The 21491-nt window shown below is 40.0% G+C and overlaps 1 protein-coding gene across 20 annotated transcripts in view; it reads right to left on the bottom strand.

Moving 5' to 3' along the window:
- The window catches only part of GTDC1 (glycosyltransferase like domain containing 1), a 204669-nt gene that overhangs the window by 6389 nt on the left and 176789 nt on the right, over positions 1 to 21491 (bottom strand). For 12 of the 20 annotated variants that reach the window (XM_030485913.1, XM_030485911.1, XM_030485924.1 and 9 more), the window contains 2 exons: positions 18762 to 18832; positions 17957 to 18048 (listed from right to left, as the gene is read on the bottom strand). In XM_030485913.1, coding sequence (XP_030341773.1) covers positions 17957 to 18048; positions 18762 to 18832 — 163 coding nt within the window. Of the gene's footprint in view, positions 1 to 9407; positions 15127 to 16273; positions 18049 to 18761; positions 18833 to 21491 lie in introns of those variants that run through there. The other 8 variants (XM_030485920.1, XM_030485919.1, XM_030485925.1 and 5 more) reach the window with 4 other exon arrangements.

Raw genomic sequence — 21491 nt, 5'->3', positions numbered from 1 at the left:
AATTACATGGAAAAAGGAGCATATGGGGTCTTGTCTATCTTGCTGGGATTACAAGGCAGAGAAAATACCTGGCTGAGCAGCGCTCAGGAATTATCAGGTGGATGATATTACAGGAGCAAGCCGGGTCTTTATTTATTTGCTTTATAAAGATGCCTCCGAGTTCAGGTTGTTCTGAGTTACATAAATGCTAAGCTTCCTCCAGACTAGCTCCACAGCCCTAATTGCTCTAAGTCCTTTGTTGTGATGGGTCAATGCCATTTTCAGAAAGCTGGGAAATCCATGACGGAAAGCCAGGCTGTACCCCTCCAAATGAGAGGTGAGCTCAAATTCAGTCTTCACCTCAACGTCAACTAGAAATATTTCTTAACTTCAGATATCCTTATTTCTGTCCTTATCTCTAACAATGCTTTGTTTTAACCTCTAGGATAATCTGCTGTATGGAAGGAAATGTGTTATTTAAGAAGTCAGCAACCACTTCCTTTAGTATCTACAAAAATTTCTTCCAAGGTTTCCCATTCAAGCACCAATGTTATTTGGATTTCCAGGGTGAGGTCATAGCAATAGGTGGAAAAACTTACAGTCATTACATTGATTAATCAGCTGCTGAAATTTGGCTTTTCAGCATGACACCTCTATTCTCTGAATGCGTGGCCTGCTGCAATGCAATCAATTTGTCTGTGCAGGCTCCAAAACCCCAGGGCCACACAATGCAAAAAGGAAATCTTCTGCCATCTTTGACCACAATAAGCAACATTACTGAAATCACTGCTCCCATACAAATGTAGCATGACCCCATACTTGTAGGCAGCAGTATGACTTCATTAAAAATCATATGCTGTGTTAGTGACTTCAAGCTTTTGCAAGGCAAGCCAGCATCAGAGCAGCGTATGTCTGAAACCGATAGTAAAATGGGTAATGCCTTAAACCCCACCGCTACTGTTATTTACATATGTATCTTTCATCTGACATAGGCTTCCCCTCCAGCACCTTGAATACATCAGTCCTAAGGAAGAGACTTTAAGTTCAAAGAATGCCATCTCCAAACCAAAATAGGAGGCTATCAAGTGAGGTATGCCAAGCAGTAAGACAAAACATATGCATTTTTAATATATAGCCTCTCCTTCCTCTGAGGAAGCCAAGAAAAGAGACTCTGTGAAGCTTCAGCAGAAAACAAATTCAGTGGATTTACACTCAGGCTGCTAGTCACAAAAACAAAAGTCACAACTTTCACATATCTTTGCTAGATGTTTTCTAAGCACTCTTTGAAGCACACTTGACCCATGCTTGGCAGTCCTATTGACCAGATGAACTCACCTCCATGTAGCATTGAAAAAGACAGGGAAAAAAATAATTTAAAAGAAATATATATATAAAAAGGCCATGAAAGAGAAACAAAAATCTCAACAGGTCTGTGTGGAATTTCAGCAGCACTTTATTTATTAATGTATATGTAGCTACCATCGTATTCCAGCTCCCAAAGACAGATCTGTAAGGAATAGGACACAAGTTGATTGACAGCAGCCATAATTCCATACAATGAGACTGTATTAAATTATTTGATGTGATATGATACTCGTCACTTGTAACTGATCAAACATACTGCTGCATCAAACACTATTACAATACAATCAGGCTGGATATGGTTCCTGCCAAGGCTGTTCATCACATTGCACACTTCTGCATTAAACATATCTATTAATAGCATCGACAAACTACTCCTATCCAAATTTTCCTGAAGAATTGTACAACGTGAAATGTGCAAAGAAATCCACACATAATGCTCTGCAGTTTGAGGCAGCATTTCTGTTGGCTGAACGCTTCAACATGGAAGGCTTTGCCGATTTCAGGATTTTTATGGGATAATACCAAAACTTGCAAACCTGTGCCCCAAAACAAATATGCAACATTCCAGCTTCCTTTTCTTTTCTTTCTTTTAGTTGGATTTTTTTTTTCTTAACTACCTGCAAACAAATTGGAAAATTGACTATTTTTTGACCAAGATTTTAGATTTTCTATTGTTCCTCCCAGGAGAGCAGCTCTAGCCAGCTATCTTGCAGGAGGGAGCTGTGTTTGCTAACACTGACCCTTTCAGAGGCAGGAGACATAAATAAAAGAAACAAATTCCTTGTCACCACTGTTCCTGCTGCAGACATAGAGGGTGATATGCTGCAGCCCGTGGGGGACAAGACTCGCTTCACCATTACAACTGCCGGGGCTTTCTCAGATGCAGGTTCTTAAATGAGCCTGGGTCTCTAGAGGGCAGAGGTCAGCTGTCCTCAAATCTGTGTGAATGCTAGATTAAGTTTATTAATCTCCCCGCTTTCACTTAAAAACCAAATTATAGGATGGTTAAATGTTAATGTCCAGGAGTTTGTGAGATGATGAATGCCCTCAGCTACCACTGCTAGAGGGAACACAAGGTGTTCAGGCCACAAAAGGGTATTAGAAGTTAGTGTGATCCCCCAGGGAATATGTTCTCCTTGTGAATTACCACATGCTTTATGCCTGAAGCATGTTTTGTTTCCTGTTCTGACAGCAGCAAATGCAGCCACCCTCAGACATAAGTGCAAGACAGGAGCTGCTGGATGGAAAGCTCTTAGCTCCAATTCAGGTACCAATGATTGTCCATCTTGATGTCCGAAGGGTAGAGCAGATATGCCCCTTACATGGGCATAACCTCAACCACAGCTTTTCGTATAGAATTTATACCTGTGCTTGGGTAAGCTTCAAAATACCCATCTCTCTGCACCAACCCTACAGTACCCAGGAACTGCATGAAACCAAGCATGCAGTGAACATGGTATTTAGCAACCTTCGAAACTGCTTCTATCAGTGTATCTCATAAAACTACTCCAGCGTGTAAAAATGAAGTGATAAATGAGTATGAGGGTTCCATACAATTCCTCATGGATAGGTACGCACATCATAATTGGACATCTGCCCCCTTGATGGCTATCTCAGCTTGGGAGACCAAGGATCACATAGCCATGGAAAATAGGAAGTAATATGCCGGAATGCATGCCTGGCTATCTGAAGCTGGTGCAGAACACCTATTTTTTTCTTTTCAAGTTGGGGTTGTATACATTTCACATTTATGAATTTTGCGAACTGCAGTGACAGAAGGTGTCTTTTGCCCTGCTTTTCACTCCTGTAGTGTCAGCATGAGCAGATTAAACGCATCACATGGTAGCAAATTGTTGATGGAACGAGCTCCACAAAGATTACTTAAGAAAGGTGTGTAAGTCATTTCCTTTTTCTAATATAATAATAATTAAAAAAAAGCCTTTCATGATAATAAGCTGTCTCAGAATGGTACCTTAAAGCCTTACTTATGATGGAAAATGTCCAGGAAAGGGCTGGAAAGGGCTTTCACACTCTCATGGGCAGTTTTTAGCAGTGTGGTACATAGGGCTAAAGAAGCTGTAACTTTCTATCTGGTGTGGCTAAGTAATACAAGATGCTTCAAGTTAAATGTAACAGTAGAAAGGAAGAAGTTCAAAAACAAAGTCCCAGGCATTTCAGCACAGCGTATAGTATGCTAAATTGTGGTATTACAGAAATTGCTGAGAGTCTGGCCACAAAATGTTTCATACTGCCCGAGCATTCTGCCAGGGTTGGGTTCCAGCAAGCCCAGACGTTTTTCCCTTCACCTGTGCTTTCCCCTCCTCCCCCATCCTCTCTCCCTCCCTCCCTCCCCCCGCCGTTTGTTAACACAAATCAAAAACTGAATCAGAGAATTATAGCCCTTGTCCTGAATGTACCACTCCGTTGATTAAATTAGCGCAACCAAAAAGTCACCACGCACCAGGCAAAGATAACTGCAAATCTGTTCTTACCCTCCCCGCACCACCTGAGTGCCACTATTATTCCTCATCCTTGGGGAAAGGACCCCATATGTGAGTTTCAGAAACTACCTCAGTAACTCCAAGCATCGTTATCAATAGCAGGATGAACTGCAGCTGGGATGCACTGAGAAGGCACGGTAATACTCACCCTAATCTCTGCATTCATCTTACTGGCCCTCGCTAGGAAGTTTAAGTACATTTACTGGGGATTCTGCAGCCCTTGAAAGGTAGGAAGACATCTATGAGGCTTGACGTACTAGCTAATTAACTTGGGGTTTGAAAAAAAATAAAATCTTCTTATCTACTTAACTTTGAGACACTCGCTTTGTTTTGAAGCCTTCAGACTACCTCCTCTTTAAAACGCACATAGCGTACAGCTCAATGGTATGGAATGTATTATTTTTAACGAGGATCTATTTTAACTTGGACCTAAAACTACTAGCATTTGACAGAGATATTTTAAAAAAAAAAACATTTGCAGAATCAGCTGAACGATAGTCTATAGCCTGTGTTCTGCAAGATAGGCTACAAAATCCTCATGCTTGCTTTCTGTCCTTAAAAATACAGGAACATGAATGTATGAATCATTTGAAAATTAACCCTGAGTGCATACACACCCCATACACACCCCCAGGCCTCGAAGGACTTAAAAAAAAATCTTTCAGGTTTTGTTCCTTGGTCTCTAGAAGCAGGGGGGGGTGGGATATTTAGGCTAGGAGAAAGTGATTGAATTCATGACTGAAGTAGTTGGGGCAGGAGTACTTCACACAGTTCTTCCAACAGGAACACAGACGTTAGCAACTCCTGTAACATCCCTGCTCAGAATTAAGCCATACGAAAACATCCTGCAAATTGCACAGAGTGATTTTGAATCCTCACCATATTCCTAACAGATAGAACAGTGGCATGATTGACCAAGCTTTTTTCTTCTTCTTTTTTCAAAGTACACATATGATGATGCATCATAGTTATAAACAGATGGTATTTGGCCTCCTTCCTATTCTCAACATTTGGAATTCCTAAACTATGTGAATTAAACAATAATATTTTATAAACATACAAGGGATTTTGCTCACTGCTTTGTTAACATAGAAATTATACAATGCTGACATTTATTTAAATTTTAAAAAGTAAACAAGAGTGTGTATTGAATTAAAGCAAACTAAAATCAACAGAAAGAAATATGTTCTGCGCGCATATTACCTACAACAGCACGGGCCTTTTTAGGGGAGACATAATGGGATGAAGCACAAATTGTAGCTTAGACAGTCTGATCCTTTGTGCTCGAAAGGCTCATTTAACACCTCGCTGTAAACAACGGATATTTATACCATAATTGGCCAGTTGACCATCAGTTGTTCATTTACTATGTAACCTGCTATTATGGAGTTAAAAGAAGTTCCTTTCTGTTGAGTGAAAGTGTGTTTGCAATTTTAGTACCAACTGGATTCAGTCTAACACTTGTACTTAGTATGAGAAACATTTTCATAATACCAAAATTTGGGGGAATAGGAGTATTCCTGCCAGGAAGGGAAGAAGAAAGTATTGGTATTTAAAAGAAGAATTCTGTTTGCCTGGTTTCCTCTTTCCTTTCCATTTTAACCCTTTTTTAGGCGCCTCTCTAGCCCACATAAGTGAGCTGCACTTAGGTTTTAATCACTATTCCCAGGTCTGCAAAGAGGTTCTGTGATGAATAAATAATGAATCAGAGATTTTAATCAGTGTTATCATTTTTGAAAAGACTAATTATCATTGTTTACAGACATGCCTTTCCAATCTATTTCCTTGTTTTGCCTTCCAAGCTCCAAGGGTTAAGCCCCTAGCTCGCACGCCTGTGTTTTCTGTTGGTGCTTGGGGGTATTTTTTGTTTGTTTGGGGATGTTTTAGGGTTTGGGTTTTTTTTTTTCTTTTTTTCTTTTTTTCTTTTTTTTTTTTTTTTTAGCGCGGACACCCAAACTGGAGGAGACGGGGCTGGAGGCGCCTGGGCTGTGGGGGCCACGGCGGTAGCGTCTTGCTCTTTGACGGCCGTAAATAGAAACGTTACAAAATAATCTTATTTCAAAATAACATTTTTATTATCAATAGCGTTTATAATAAAAACTGCCGGGCAGCTCCCCTCCCTCGACGGCGGCCGCCGCTGTCCCCCGCGGAGGAAGCTGGCTTCCCCTCCCGCCCGCGGAACGCAGAGGCGCGGAGCAGTGCTGCCCCCACAGTGATGGCCCCCGGCTCCGGAGCGCCCGCTGCGCCTTTAGCACTAATATTGCTATTTTTTTAAATTATTTTTGCTTTAGCTGCCATTGACCCCGTGTAAACCTGGATCCATTCTCTGCCCCCACCGCCACCCTCTCGGCCTCGCCCCGGCGGCCGGGATGAGAAAAAGCTTTCCCGCGGTGGGATATTAGGTGCCAACATCCCGCTCCCCCCGTTTCAGATGCGTTTCGGGCAACTGCTCGGGCCGGGCCCGGCCTCCCCTGGTGGCCGCCGCTTCCCTGCGCTGCCGCTTCCCTGTGATCCACAACCCTGCGCTATCGCAACCCTGCTCTCCCCATCCCTGCACTCCACTTCCCCGCGCTCCGGCTTCCCTGCGCTCTACATCCCTGCTCTCTGCATCCCTGCGCCCCGCATCCCTGCGCTCCCCTTCCTTGGGCTCCCGCATCCCTGCGCCCTATATCCCTGCTCCACATTCCTGCGCTCCCGCTTCCTTTCGCTCCCGAATCCCTGCATTCCCGCGTCCCCGAGCTCCGCTTCCCTGCGCTCCCGCAGCCGCTTCCCGCCGCCTCCTCCCGTCCAGCGCTCACCGCTCCTGCGGAGGGTGAGCGATAAGTTGTTCCACAGTTACAGAGCACTTGATTATCAGTTTCCAGCAACAGCTGTGTATATTCGCCAAGAACGTAAAGAAATATCGGAAGATAACGCAGCATTGCTATTTATTACCCCGCAATTAAAGCGTTGACAGCGTTTCTATTATAAAACCTTATTTGCAAGAGTTCGTAACTCACAGGCAAAATTTTCCTGCAAGATGAAGCCTCGCTTAGCAGCCCGAATAATTTAAAAAGTATTTCAGTTAAATAAGGGTTAGCCTATTAGAAGGTAAAATTCTCAAGGACTTTCATTAAGGTGCCCATTTACATCTGCAAATAAAGAATTGCAAATTCCCCAAATCAAGGAGATATAAAAGGAAAATATTTTTTTTGCAAAATCAAGGATTCATGGAAAGGTTTCAATATAATCCTCTAGGAAATTATTCCCATTAAAACAATTTGTTTGAAAGAAAATGCCCTCTGGTCTTTTCCACACGAACTAGTCTTGGGCTAGTACATGAGAAACAAACTTAAAAGTGACTATGAACAGAAAGGAGACTGGCTAATTCATTTCAACTGTCTTTACTGGAATAAAACCCAGAGTAAACAGCTTGAACAGGGAAAGGTGAATTTAATTTTCAAGGCCCTTTAACTTTTAATAATCTGAGGAACAAGATGGGAGGTACATTCTACCCTCCCAGTTATCCCGATATAAATTCATTCAAGATTTATATTGGTGTAATAGAGAAGCAGAATTTGCTCCATGATTTCTAATGAACTGCTGGCTCAGTCTTTAAAAATGCAATTAGAAAAATCTAGCCTCCTAATTCAGAACAGCTTTGAGCCAAGTCAGAGGTCTCAATGCTGTGAACACGGATGGAAGCTGTGGCTCCTCGCGGTGCCTGCAGCACGACCAGAGTGGGGCCAAGACTGCTGGAAACACTTTGCCACAAAATTCCCTAGTTATTTTAGGATTTTCTTTTCTATTATATGGGAAAAGACAAGTCTCATGTAGAATAAACCCATGTTTCCTGTGATCTCGAATACTAAGACAAAAGGATTGTAGGATTAGGTGCCTGGCCTGTTACTGATGCAGGAGGCAAGGAGCTGTTTGGTCGGACCACTGCCCGGTGAGTCTGACAAGACCCAGGAAAACCCATTCGGCTTTCACTCTGTGCCAAAACCTGTATCAAAGCACTTGCAGCTGCCGTGTCAGTACAGGTGAAACATCGACAAATATGAAAGTAAGTCAAGATCTGTCATTTTACTCATAAGATTAGGTCTCTACATTCATTGCTTAGTCATGTGTGTAGGAACAACAGGACAGAGATCCCAATTTGTCTATCTGACCTTTTGAAGTGAAGGCTTTAAATGAAGCAGCGTTGAGCGGCTGTCTCATTTGATCTTCAGAAACTGTGAGGCAAAACTTCCTCAGGTTGTTTCAGTCTACAGCGGGCTGGTGGCGGGAAGGCTGCCTCACGGAAGTATCACCTCCAACTACCTGGAAGACCTACATCACCCTTCTGACTAAGGACCCTGAAAGAGGCCAGAGCAGCCCCCAACATGAGGCCAACCTGAAGGTCCTCACAGCAGTAAGGACATTTTCACCCTTGCTCTAGAGCAGCTGTGATTCGTTGCCGAGAATCTAAAGAAATACCAGAAGATACAGCAGCATTGCTATTCGTCACCTGCAATTAAAGTTCTTCCAGCTTTCCTATCATAAAACATTATTTGCAAGGGTTTGTAACTTGGAGGGAAAGTTTTCCATCCAGATGAAGACTTGCTTACCAGACCAAGTATCACCAATCAGTAAGTAAAGCAAGGCAGAGCCCCACCTCACCAAGGACCTGGGCAAGACCTCCTTTGGTCATGGGTCTTATCAGGGTGTGCACTGAGGACAGCAGGAGTCTTCAGCTCAAAACCACAGAGCTCTGGTGTATCGAGTCTGTACACCACAATCCCCAGCACAACATTACAGCATCTCCTTTTTCCCTTATATCAGTTTGGAGCATGACTCACTCTGAAACTTGAACCGATTTGCTTTAATTGTACCATGCCTCAGTTTCCCCATCAGTAAAGACACAAAAAATCTCTAATTTTCTGTTGCTGGTGCAAGGTGTGATAACATCAGTGAGCATCCATGATATGCTCTGGCAAGATAGAGGCAGTCCGGTAAGAATGCAAGGCAGTCCTGTTACTTGGTTGTACCAAATATGATCACCACACCTGTCCATGCTGTCTTGAGAAGACCACTTCTACTCAACCATTTTAAACACCTAGAACCAAGCTGGGCTTTGGTTGAGCAGAAATGAGGAGGAACTATTGCACAAGACAGATGATTACAGCAAAATTACAACTCCGCAGTGCTAGGAAAGTATTTGAACACTTACCGTTGGATCTCCCTTAGGTTTTTTTGATTGCTCAATGGAGTAATTTTAAAGACAGGTACTGCATGCACTCTCTCCTGCTGAAAAAGGACATTCCAGCATCTTAATGGCATCACAAGGCACAGGTGCAGAGGGGGGCCAACCCACACCTGTCACCTGCTGTGGACAGTGCTCAGGCGAAGGAAAGATGATGGTGTCCACTGCTGGGTGACAGCCTGATGGGACGGGACAGGGAGATGCACTTCCTCTCCCTGTCTGATACGAAGGAAGCTGAAACCATACCTGTTCACAAAGAGAGGTCTTCCTAGGCTTCACAGTGTAACACTTTACCAAGAACCTTCCTCTTGCTTCTTCCCAGAGCAGAGTTGAAAATCTTGGAATTGTCATAACGTTTTATTATCACTTGCAAAACAGATTCTACTTCATCAGATAAAGACACAATTGCATTCATCGACTCTGACACAAGGATATGCATAGTGATAAACATACAGATAGATGTACACACTTATACATGAATAAGATATGCTAATTAAAAATTGCAGTGGGCACTTTATTAAAAATTTATTGTACAATCTACATCTTCAAAACATTTTACATCAATAAATATAGCAGCTTGACTGCTGGAATCATATGTGATTTATCTTTAAAAGACTGTATTTGCAACTGGATGCAAAGATTCTTGATGAACTGCCATTACATTTAAACTACTGGTTTTTATTGGAAGTATTTTGACTGTTATCTGTTTGTTCTCCATCCTTGAGAGAAATAAAACAAGTGTCTTGGCTTTCATTTTATCGGATAGATGGCACCATGTAGCATATTTCCCATGCTAGTCTGAATTACAGCTGTTTATCTTTCAGCTTTCTTTAAGATTAATTAAATGCAAATGTAACTCCATGAATCATGGGATTACCTGCCAGACCCCTTATTAATACCTTCACTTAAAAACCCCTGTGCCAGAGAGCCATTAATTTGCAAAAAAAAAAAGAAAAAAAAATGTGCTAAAGCAGCCCTTTGCCTCCAAACAACCCGGAGATGGCTGCCCAATTAGTCCGGCAGCATTCGGATCCTCCTTTCAGGCCCTGTGGCCCTTTGAGGACACAATAAGGCTCCAATGATAACCTGGCAACCTAGGTAGAAACTCAGCCAAGTGTGAGCGTTTGAAGCTGCAGCTTGGCTGCCATCGTGTCGGCGAAAAGAAAGAATTCAGGCACCATGTCATCCAGTACAAAGGATAAAAACAGATTCAACCGGAAATTCAATGTGGCACCACATATGGGATACATGAGTGCGGTTACACAACAGGCCACATATTTTTTTTGAACAGTCTCCTGCATGTGATGCCGAGGACATGTGTAACCATCATAACATCTCTAAGAATCTGTATTTAATTTGAGCTGGGGTGGTGGCAGGGATTGGAGATCTGAAGCCGCCACAGGTTTGTGGCAGATGGCTCTGTGTCAGCTATGACAAGCAGCCAGGCTCGGCTTCCTCTGCAGATTTTCTTTTCTCTCTGATCAGGTAAATATGGGCACACTCTGGAAACTTCCACAATTCTGCCTGAGGCTGCAAGTTTGTGACTTAGCCCCATCTGTCACAAATCTTCCCTTGGTTCTGCTGCGAGCAGAGACCTGAATTTACTGCCGAGCGCTGCCCAAGAAAACCCAGCCGTCTCGCCCTATAAGGAAGCAGAAGAGAGAAGCGCACGAAGCCGCATTAGATGCTGGGACACAAAAGGGACATCTCTCTTGCGGGAAGGAGCGCAGCTGTGTGCCGAAATGCTCTGCAGCACCCAGAATTTCAGGAGGGGTGGAAGCAAGCTGGTCAGAGAACACTTAAGCGGCATTATTTGGAAATGGGGTGAATTCAGCTTTTTTTTTTAAAGACAGGTAAAGACATGTCAGCAGTCCCAGGAGGTTATTTGCTCCTGGATGAGCACCATCAAACATCCATCTGCTTTACTGGTGGTCTCAGCAGATGCACCAAGGACTAGACACCTGACAGGACTGCCCCTCTCACCCTCAGACATGGCAGAACCACAAACCTGCAGCAGCGAGGGCCTAATTCTCCTGTTTGATCATCATCAGTCTGGTTCCTGGGCTTTATTTTAGAGTTACCTTGGAGCAAACAAATTCAATTCCATTTTTTGGGAAGTCTGCAAAAGTCTGGGCATTCATTTTTTCAAGGAATAGCGATTCAGCCAACAGTTCCTAAATATGCAGATGTCAAGAGAAGCAAAGTTTTCATATGAAGTCAGATCTCCCCATGAAGAACAGGCAGCATAATAATAATATGTCAGTAGCAGTACAATATCTTTTATGAATTAATCAACTTGGTAGGTTTTTGTGTCCTGACATCAGAACTGAAGCAACTATCATCTACTCTGCCATCATTAGACTACAGAGTTAACCTTTAGAATTTAGTAAGGACTGGTCATCCATTCAGACCTGCTGTTTCAGGACCGTTGGAGTTCAAGCAGACAGTACTGATTTGGCATAAATTTTATGCACTTTTAAAAAAATTACTTTAGCAAAATTAAGAATTAGAGACTATTATTCAGCACAAAACCTGAAATTGGCAGGCAAGACAGCAGAGCGATTTGCAGAGACAATTTTATTGGGTCAACTTTACTCTGTGACTCAAATCCTTCCCTCTGTAAGTGAATACTGGGGAGAAATCCAGGTGGAAAGCAGGTTGTAGTAATTACTTTTGGAGCTCAACTTTCAAACTCCAAGCACCTTTGGAAACCACCATCAAAAGACAGCATTGTTTTACATGAACTGGGAACACTGTGAGGCCCAAGTCAGAGCTATATAATACTCCTTGGTAGAGTAATGGTATTTCCCTGAACAAACTGGTCTGACCTGCAGTTTCTTATGTTGGCGTTTTAAAACTCATTTCATTCTTTCTGTCTTTAAACAAAAATGATCAAATGCTGGAGGCGAGGCTACGCAAGATAAGCTGGTGGGTACCTTGCATAGTTGGTTCAGAACACACTGACCAACTACAACAGTAGGAAAACAGTTTCAAGCTTTCTTTCCCAAGATAATTTGAATAAAATATATTGAAAACATAAGTTTGCATGCTTTTTGCAACTTTTCTTTCAAAGTCAATCCTATTTCCTTTGATCAGCTTTTCCACCTATCATTTTGCAGTGGCTGTGGTTCATCTGCCAGTTTTAATTTACTTTCTAAAACAAAATTAGAAGCTATCTAATATTGTTATGATAAGAAGTTCAAAGTCCTGGTGTTTCAGCTGAAAGATGGGTCCATAACTGCTATTTAATGAATGCTTTTTTTTTAATGCCTGCTTTACAAGTACAGCCAGCTATAGACCAACATCTTCAGAGAACTGAGATCTCCTAGATACAAACCTCAGAGAGCCAAGAGCAAGGCAAGCCCTGGGAGAAGGTCAGGTGCAGGCCATGTAGATATATATATATGCATTCTTACATATATGTCTACATACAGATATATTATGTCTATGTATGAATGACTGGATCCTACAATAACCTAGCAGGCAATTTCAGCAACCTACCTGTTAGCTCATTTCTCCCACAGTGAGGATTCACATTAGCTAGCAGACCTCCCTCTAACCATGGCTGCTTCCAGACCCATATGCTGTTTAAAGACCTAAGGTTGCCCAAAACACTTAAATTGTGTCCCACAGTCCAGCAGATCTTCCCACCTGTGCAAACCTCCTAGGCTAGCTGGGTTTCACTTATATCAGCCATATATATGGGAATGAAAAATGGCAAGTCTAACCTGGATGCGACACTGAGCAACTTAATCCGAATTGGAAGTTAGAGCCTACTTGGAAGCTGGCCCTGCTTTCAGCAAAGGCTCACCAGATGACCACCAGACTTCCTTAATTACTCTATGATTTTTTATTCTAAATAAGTAACCAAAGTTTTCTTTCACATAAGAAACCCTTACGTTATATTCATTTTACTTAGGATACCATGCCTAAGCGCTGAGACAGAGATGGGAGAGCATGGACACAGAATGCTGCACTCCAGAGTTCCTAGGCTGCTATAACCTTCCCGTACAGGCTCTGAGAAGCAGATCTAGACCACCTCTGAAACTGCTTTAAATTATGCTTACTGGAAACTGAGCATCTCAAGAGGCAAATACAAGTTTCCCACTTCTGCTTCTAACCTCCTTCTGACTGGTGCCTAATGCTAGCCAGGTAGAAGCACAAATTTGATACAACGCCTTCTTTTTAATCTGCAGTCATGCTCTGCTGATGAACAGAAACCCAGCAGGATGGATGGAAATACTTGTACTATTTGCATATCCTATAAAGCTCTAAATTAACTTTATCAGCTCAGGACAAAAGATCTGGAGAACACTGTAAGCAAACATCTGTTCAATATACATTCACCATTAAAAAGTAAACAGTAGGTTTGGCTCCATAAGGAACAGGTTGAAAATTATCAGAGTACAACACATAACATAAACTGATGGCATGGCCTAGAATACTCTGTGCAATGATCGCACCAGCACAAAAATGGCTCTCAAGGATCAAACCAGCTTGAATGATTAGAGCTTAAACATGGAATAGCATTCACAAGGAGAGACTAAAAAGACCAGGATATTCTAAGTGTTTGACAAATGTTTATAAAATAATGAATGGTATAGAAAAGATGGATGGGGAGCTTCTGCTTCCAGGCAACTGACTCCAGAACAAGAAGACAGAAGATGCTCAATGCAACTGAAGGTGGGGAAACTCTGAGCCAATTGAAGGAAATGCTTTTAGTGCTGTCTCTAAACATATGATGAACTGCTTTGTTATACGAAAATGTGAAAGACAAGAACAGGAGTTTCCAAGAGCCTGAATGTCAAATGGAGAACTATTATGTACAGCTTATTAAGTATTATGTACTTAATACTGAAAGGTTATGAAAGATGATAAAATCTCCAAGTCCAGGGTTAGGACCAATATGTAATTCTAAAAGACCTACTTTTACCTGTGTCAGCCTTCTTCCAAATATCACAAATATCAAAACCATGGTATTAAACACATGGCATGGTGATCCAGAGCGGCAGTTAGCATCCTTATGGAAAAACAATTTCTCCTGGAGTTCTGCAGGGGAGTGGGTAAGCATAAAGGCAGAGGCATCGCTCCCGCTCTTACATGGCCTGTACAAGAACTATGAATGGCTACTGCTCTTTGCAAGAGGGCTGAGTGGCCAACGGGACATCTGGCATGAGACTCCCCCGCATCCTCATGTGTCCTTAGGCTGAGATTACCTCCTGCTGGTTTCCTAGCTATGCCTTAGTATTAAAGCTGCACCAGGAGCAGTTTTCCTTTCTACATATTTTCCTGAAATACCAAAGATACTGCTTTATCTCAAATCAGAGCAAAAAGAGAGGTAAAAAAAAAAAAAAAAAAAAAAAAAAAAAAAGTAAGTTTTGTTAGAACTGCCCTGTACAGCCAAATCCTGAGACTGGAAACAATTCAGATGTCTACGGTCTAACTGGGATCTTAATTTGATTTTACAGCAGTTTAATCCCTTTGAATTCAGCAGACTTCCTTCTACAGTGGTGTAAGAAAGAAGAAAAAATCACGCCATGTGTCTTTTCATAGGCAGGTGAGCTTCTGTAGTGTGATGGAAATGAAAAGATGAATGTCAGAAAGTGGGCCAAATTCTTTTCTCTGTTGAACAAGTATGAGTGAGAGTAGGATTTTTCTGTAGGAACTGAAGCTGACAGCATGTCAACCCGCACTCATTCAGCTGGGAGGGCTGGGAGAGATTATTTAAAGTTGTCAGCTCCTTCCATGCCTGGCTTTTGGCAACTCTTCTTGTCCCTTTCCACTGTATACTCTTTATACATGCTGTTTTAAATTAACAAACTGAAGTGAGGGAACTGAAAGGTAAACTTCAAGAAAATAATGCAGAAACAAATGTTTTGCTCTATTTTTTTTTTTTTAATTTTGATTTTAACTCTATTAGATAGGGAGCTTGCAAACAGTGACAGGTCCTACAGTGTACTCCATGGGAAACCGATGCCCTGTTGTTCCTTGCTTAATTCTGGCATTTTGGCAACCACAAATACCCAGAACCAGAGAGAAACATCTGATTCCATAAAACTGGAACAGAACAAATAATTGATAACAAATAAGGTTTGTTTTCCACTCATCTCAATCTTCTGCTAATAACTGGTGGAAGGCAACATCAAAATGCAAATGAGCCAGCGTTGGAGCTGTGAGAATACACAGGGTAATACATTTGGAAAGGTTTTCATAGGTACTTATATTACGGACATTTTTAAAAGTCCGCCAGCATGAATCTGCTCCATCAAAGTAAGCTATTACAGTTTAATATCTTGGTCTGTGCATTTTCACAGGGATAGTCTCTGTGCCCACCTCCCTGAGCTGACTGTCCTCCTGCCATTTATCTTCCTTTTGCCCCTAAGTTTCTCAGCACAGCCACTGAAGACAACTGAAGGAATAAACTGCCTGTTTAATTAGACCACTGTCTAATTATTATGGATATCCTTAGTAATAAAAGTCCAGCAATATGTAAAAGGATAAGCCAAAGTACTTCTGATGATGATTACTTCCCAATCTATGAAGCAGAATCCCCAATCAGTAGAGAAAAGCACTATTTGCTTTTAAAGCATTTTGCTTTCAAGACATCACAGATACTTTATGAACTTCAGGCACTGAGTATGTCAGGAAGGTTTCTGAAAGACAAGCAGCTAGTTAGTATGTACTACTGTACTGGAGTCTCTTTTCTATTCTACTCTAATGTATATATAATATTATACTGATCTGAAAAAGGTGAAAATACAGTGGAAGCGCTGTGTACTCTTCATGATTTCATTCTTTTCAGCTTCCTAAGAAGCAACGTCGTTCCAACTATAATGACGTTAACAGCACATATCTGAGTTAGTGTTGTTCTAGGAGGATTTGCGCATAGTTTCATTGCAAAAGGAAGACTTGGCATACGTGGGTGTAGGTACAAAAAGACAACTCTAAGAGTGTTCTCCAAGCTGATCCAAAGCCTATTAAAGACAACAGGGATCTTTTCTCTGGTGTTCACAGGTTCTGGATTAGGCCCTGATTTACTCATTTTAAAACGATCCCCCATTCAGCATAATTGCTACCTGTTGCAGACATTCAGTTCAAACACTCAGAAGATCTGAACAGGGCAGTGCACAAGCCCATATGCATGGGGCAAGATAAACACCTCCAGCTTCTGTCTGCAAATCATCCCAAGGCTTTTATTTTTTAAAAAGAGAAAAGTCCTTCCAGCAAATCAGCATTTTGCTTACAGGGCTTGTGCACATATTTTAAACTCATGCTATTTTATATTACCATTTGCTCCACTGTTATTTCTGCTTTCAGCGTGCCTTGGCTCCGTTTTGGAGCTGGGGATCCACATGCAGTGAGCAGACCCATGTGCACACAACTATTAGCTGAGCTTGAAGCATTGCGAAAAGTCAAGGTAAACATTTAAGGACTGTTCTCCTTTTGAAGCCACGATACTATTGACTCAAGAAGCAGTGCTGAACACTGGAAGTGTTCAGTCAGCATTTTAAACTATTATGAGCTACCTTCTGAACCATTGCCAAGTTAATAGACAATGAAAGATAATGAGCTTGAAATTGGGTGTTAAATTGCATTTTTGGTTCTCTCCTTTTTTCTTGAAGTTTAACTGTTTCCTGAAGAAATAACATCATCTTTGATGTGTCATTATGTAAATGTCTATTTTTGGGTCACAAATAAAGTTAGGTGTGGGCTAAACTCACTCCTCCTGCTCCACGTGTGCAGGAAGGGGTAGAGAGGCAGACGACACACAGCAAGACCCAACCTTTCGGGTCTCCAGAGGGAGGAAGGTGGAGAGAGAAGGTTAGGTCTGTCGGCAGCATGAGCCTCCAAATTACGATTACTCCACGTGCTCATTAACAGTGTGCCTTGACAGTGACATCCAGGGAACACTAAAAAGACCACATTTGTATTGCACAGGCAACACAAGGAGTATTTCTATGCACTCCCAAGCCTTTAAGGACTTTCAGCTGAATTCAGGTTTTTTACAACCTGAAACACCTATGTCGTGTGGGGCAATGTGTATCCAACCTGCCCAGACTGTAAAAGTCATAAAATGCTGCAAATTTACGTATCAGCATGAAGAAAATTAATAGCAGTTATTTTTATAAAAGCAGCATCGTATAATAATAGCTTTTCATTGCCAGAATTTACTGCTTCACCTATGATTATTTTTTTTAAAGTGTGACTCCTAGCAGTACAAATACACTACCTAAAAACGTGAAAAGTGGATCTAGCATTGAACACTTGATCAAAAGTTGAATGGAGGGTCTGCTACTGAAACTGTACTTCCTTTTCATAAATAACTGCAAAGAATGGGACATGATAAATACCAGTACATTATGCTTCCGATAAACTTTTTTTATGTTCAACATAAAAGCAAAGAGTTAGAATAACTGCAACTATGAAAATAATTCAAATAATTTCAAAAGGCAGAGAAATCTTACCTGATACCTGTTACCTGCATTTTTTGAGGACTGAAGATTAAATTAGGATAGGAAGGTAGGCTTATACTCATTAGTATAATTGTGGGATCTTTTATTTTCCTTTTAAACTAATGAGTTGCATTAATCCAGGTTCATTTTTATAAGCCTCTTGGGTGCAAATGTAAAGGATAGTCATTTTAGAAAACAATAAATTAAAAAAAAAGCATGTAGCATGCAATAAGTGCACGTATTTCATAAGACCGAGGTTAATACAACTGGCATCTATTTTAATTAATCCTTGTTAGTGTAACGACTGATATCCCTCCCTAGCATGTTTCCTTTAAACATTAGTATGTTAATTAAACATTGTTTTTTTAAGGGTTTTTTTTTTCTTTGTACTTCAATATGGCATTATATCATCTAAAACTATTCTGAACAACTACCTTATAAAGATGTTTCCTTACAATATCGGGTCTCTTGCAGAAATTCTGAAGCCTTTTAAAAAGCTGTTCAGGTGTAGAATACAGATATTCAGCTGCAGGAAAAACAGATACATTTTTAATGAAACAAAAACCTCAAAGCACACACTCGATATTAGTCACTTTACTAATTAAAAATGCATATTGCTCTGTGCCGCCTCGTGTTTTACATTATTTAAGCATGATTTTATAAGGTTACCTCAGCTCACAAGGATGTTTAATGCTAAATAAGACTGTGTAGTTGTGCTGTTTAGACATCTCCTTTGGGTGATTAAAATACATTATTCTAATGTAACACAATGCATATGTGATACATTTAGTGATGAGATTTTTCAAAGAACTAGTACTACATTAGTGCATATCCTGTATCACAGTTGCATACTATTAAGTATTAAATTGTTTAAATAATTTGGTGTGATTTTCAGGCCTTGCTGGTTTGGTTTTGGTTTTTTTTTCTTTTGGTGTATCAAAAAAAACTGCAAACCATTGCAGCATCACTGACCTTTTAACAAAAATCTATCATTATGGGTTGTGTATGCTAACAATGAAGAATGCTATTTCAAAACTTGCTTTTGTGTTATCTTAAAAGAACAGATGGCAAATATAAACTTCATCTAATGTATTAAAACACATAAAATTTTCCTTAACACTAACATGTTGGCTTGCCAAATAAACAATTGCTTTTGCTCAAGTTTAGTCTCAAACTCTGTATTTTAGCATGAATCATGTTATTACGTTTCAGCAAAAAGAATATGCAACAAAGCAGTACCTGGAAATATCTCTGGGTACACCAAGGCTTTGGGACACAGTGGATAACAGCCACAATATACAGCTTCAACCCTGAAGATTAGAAATAATAAATACACAAAAATAGACATTAGTAAGACAAAAGCTTATTTTGGTGCAAGAGCATTGAGGTTGACTACATATTGCAAGAGTGAAGCATTTTCTTCTTCAGCAGCATAATCCTTCTAAATGCCAAAGTTGCTCTTTTTAAAGAAAATTTTATTGATCATATGAATTACATAGAACAGAACAGCGAGCATATGTTTTGTTCGCTGAATAAATCAAAGCGCAGCTCTGCATTTTTTTGTTTTTTAAATACTGTTTAACACATTTTATAATCAGCAGACAGACACATGTAACAACATGGTGAAGTATGGATGGCTTTTCTTAATAATGCTGCAGAAAAACAAGGGCATATATGCGCATGTTTGGAGATATGTGGATGTATACACAGATGCACACCATCACCATTACCTGACAGAACAGATATTCTCCTCAGACTTTGAGACTCCAAAGGTTACAGTTAAATATAGCCTAGGAACAACTTACAGCATGCTTCGGGCTGGGATATTTTAGCTTATGCACATGCTTCAGATAATTTCCTTTATTTTTCAGGACATAAACTGTTGTATTTTCTAATAACTACTGATGAGATTCCTTTGCCAAAGCGTGCAATGCTTTGTACTTGTGTTTTTTCAAGGAACAATTTACATATCTTCTGTAACATCAAACCCAAATATTTTATCATTGCAACACAGTGGCGCAAAGTTTTCTAGTAGAAAATCTGAAGAAATGCTATCCTCTTCGTGTCTGCATTTTAATAGCTGAATGGGTTAAGGCATCAACTTTTCAGTTTATTTTTTTTGCATAATGACCATTGATCTGACATAATGTCCCTCCAAAGATACAACTGTAATTTCTGTTGGCCAGAAATTACACAGTGAAATTCAAAACACTTCTTAAAATATGTTTATTTTATAAGAGTCTTTGAATTTCCTCCAACATGTTGACCATACGAGGGCTTTATTTTTAACTTCAGTTTCCCTCAGTCCCCAGAAAAAAATATTTGGAGTCTTGTCAACATTCACCTTTTCTATTTTCAGTGACAATCCAAAAGGCTTTCGCCACCTTCATGTGCATATTGGATTTGGTACTTTATTACAGGCACCCAGAAGGAACTCTGTTTCCTTTAGATCCGCTCAAATAAGAAAAAAACCCCAAAATAAAGAATAACATATTCAGCTTTCATGCTAGAAAACTATGCATGAGCAAACCTCAAAGATACACATTTCTCTGCAAATGCTCTTGCTAAGCAACGATTGCTGGGTTTTTTTTTTTTTCATAAACTTTTAAAATTTGTATTTTTTTAAAAAAATAACATATGCACTTCAGATTGCATTTTAAACATTAACAACAATTTCAAAGTGTACATCGTCTAGCACTATATTTTTTACCAAAGGGAAATGTTTCTGATGTGTGATTTAATTGATGATTTCAGTTCTTAAATATTGTGTCATATGTCAAAGCAAATAGATTTTTAAAGTTTTCTTTAATCTAGGAGAAAAAAAAGAGTGAAACTGTGGACATTTCAGTAATAGCTCAGATCACTAAGTTATGTTAAAATATTTGCTTTTTAGTCATATCATCTGCATGGAAAAAAAAAAACCAAACCAAAACCATCTCCCTAACACAAAACTGCAGGCCAAGATGCAATCTGAGTCATCATTTGAGTATGCAATTTCCCCTTATGAAAACCTCTATCAGTATCATGAATTAGTAAAATCAGAATTTAATGCCTCTGTAGTTTGCTGTATAAAAGTTTGGAATTCTTTCATTTGCAAATGATCTTATTTGCATACTCATTTTCTACCTTTCCACATCAAAGTTTACATGCATTTTCCGACAGGCCTTTACTATGGTGTAGTAAGTATTGCTATAATCCATACACCTTTCAGATACCAAGACCTATAGATCAAAGCGATCAGGGCAGAGCACATGCAGATACAGGCTTCAGTCTGAAAATAGACAGGAAAGCTTTGCAATTTCCACATATTTCTGTCCTTTTCTAGAGAAGTATCATAACAATAATACAATTATTCTTCATTTCAATCCTTACGCACTACTAGTTAAATAATAAACAGAGTTCCGATTGATCTATTGTTAAAATGGCTAGTAAATGGCCTTTTTAGTCCAATTAACAAATCATCTGCTAAATCTATGAATCTTAATATTCAGGTCCATTCACTTCAATTCATACAATTTATCTGCAAATAGTTGTTGGGCTTTTGATTCTAAATATAATTAGCTGATAATTTTGCTTGGCTGAATTACTTTTCTGGAGGGCCTGCTAAGGCTCTCAGCCGCATTATCTAGCAATAATGAATCTGATAGGTGAAATTTTTTACTGTAATGAGGATGAGACACAGTTGTGACACCTGAGTCTAGTAATAACAGAAGACTGCTAATTATCGACAGCACTTTTTTGTGTGATGCACAGAGAAAAAAAATTCCCTCATTATTAAAAAATAAAAAGTTACAATTATAAGTGACACTGGAGGAGAGTAAATAAAATGGAGTGATTAAAACATTGCTGCTTTAAGGGTGTTTTTAATTAAGTGGAAATGCTAATGTTGTCATACTTAGCAGATGGGATTAAAATTAGTTATTGTAAGTAACTCATATTTTATGTTATGGTTTCCACAGCATGTCTACA

The sequence above is a fragment of the Strigops habroptila genome, chromosome 5 (genome assembly GCF_004027225.2).
Source record: "Strigops habroptila isolate Jane chromosome 5, bStrHab1.2.pri, whole genome shotgun sequence".
Lineage (NCBI taxonomy): Eukaryota > Metazoa > Chordata > Aves > Psittaciformes > Psittacidae > Strigops > Strigops habroptila.
The sequence above is the reverse complement of the archived record's forward strand: the minus strand, read 5'-3'. Positions and strand labels throughout refer to the sequence as shown.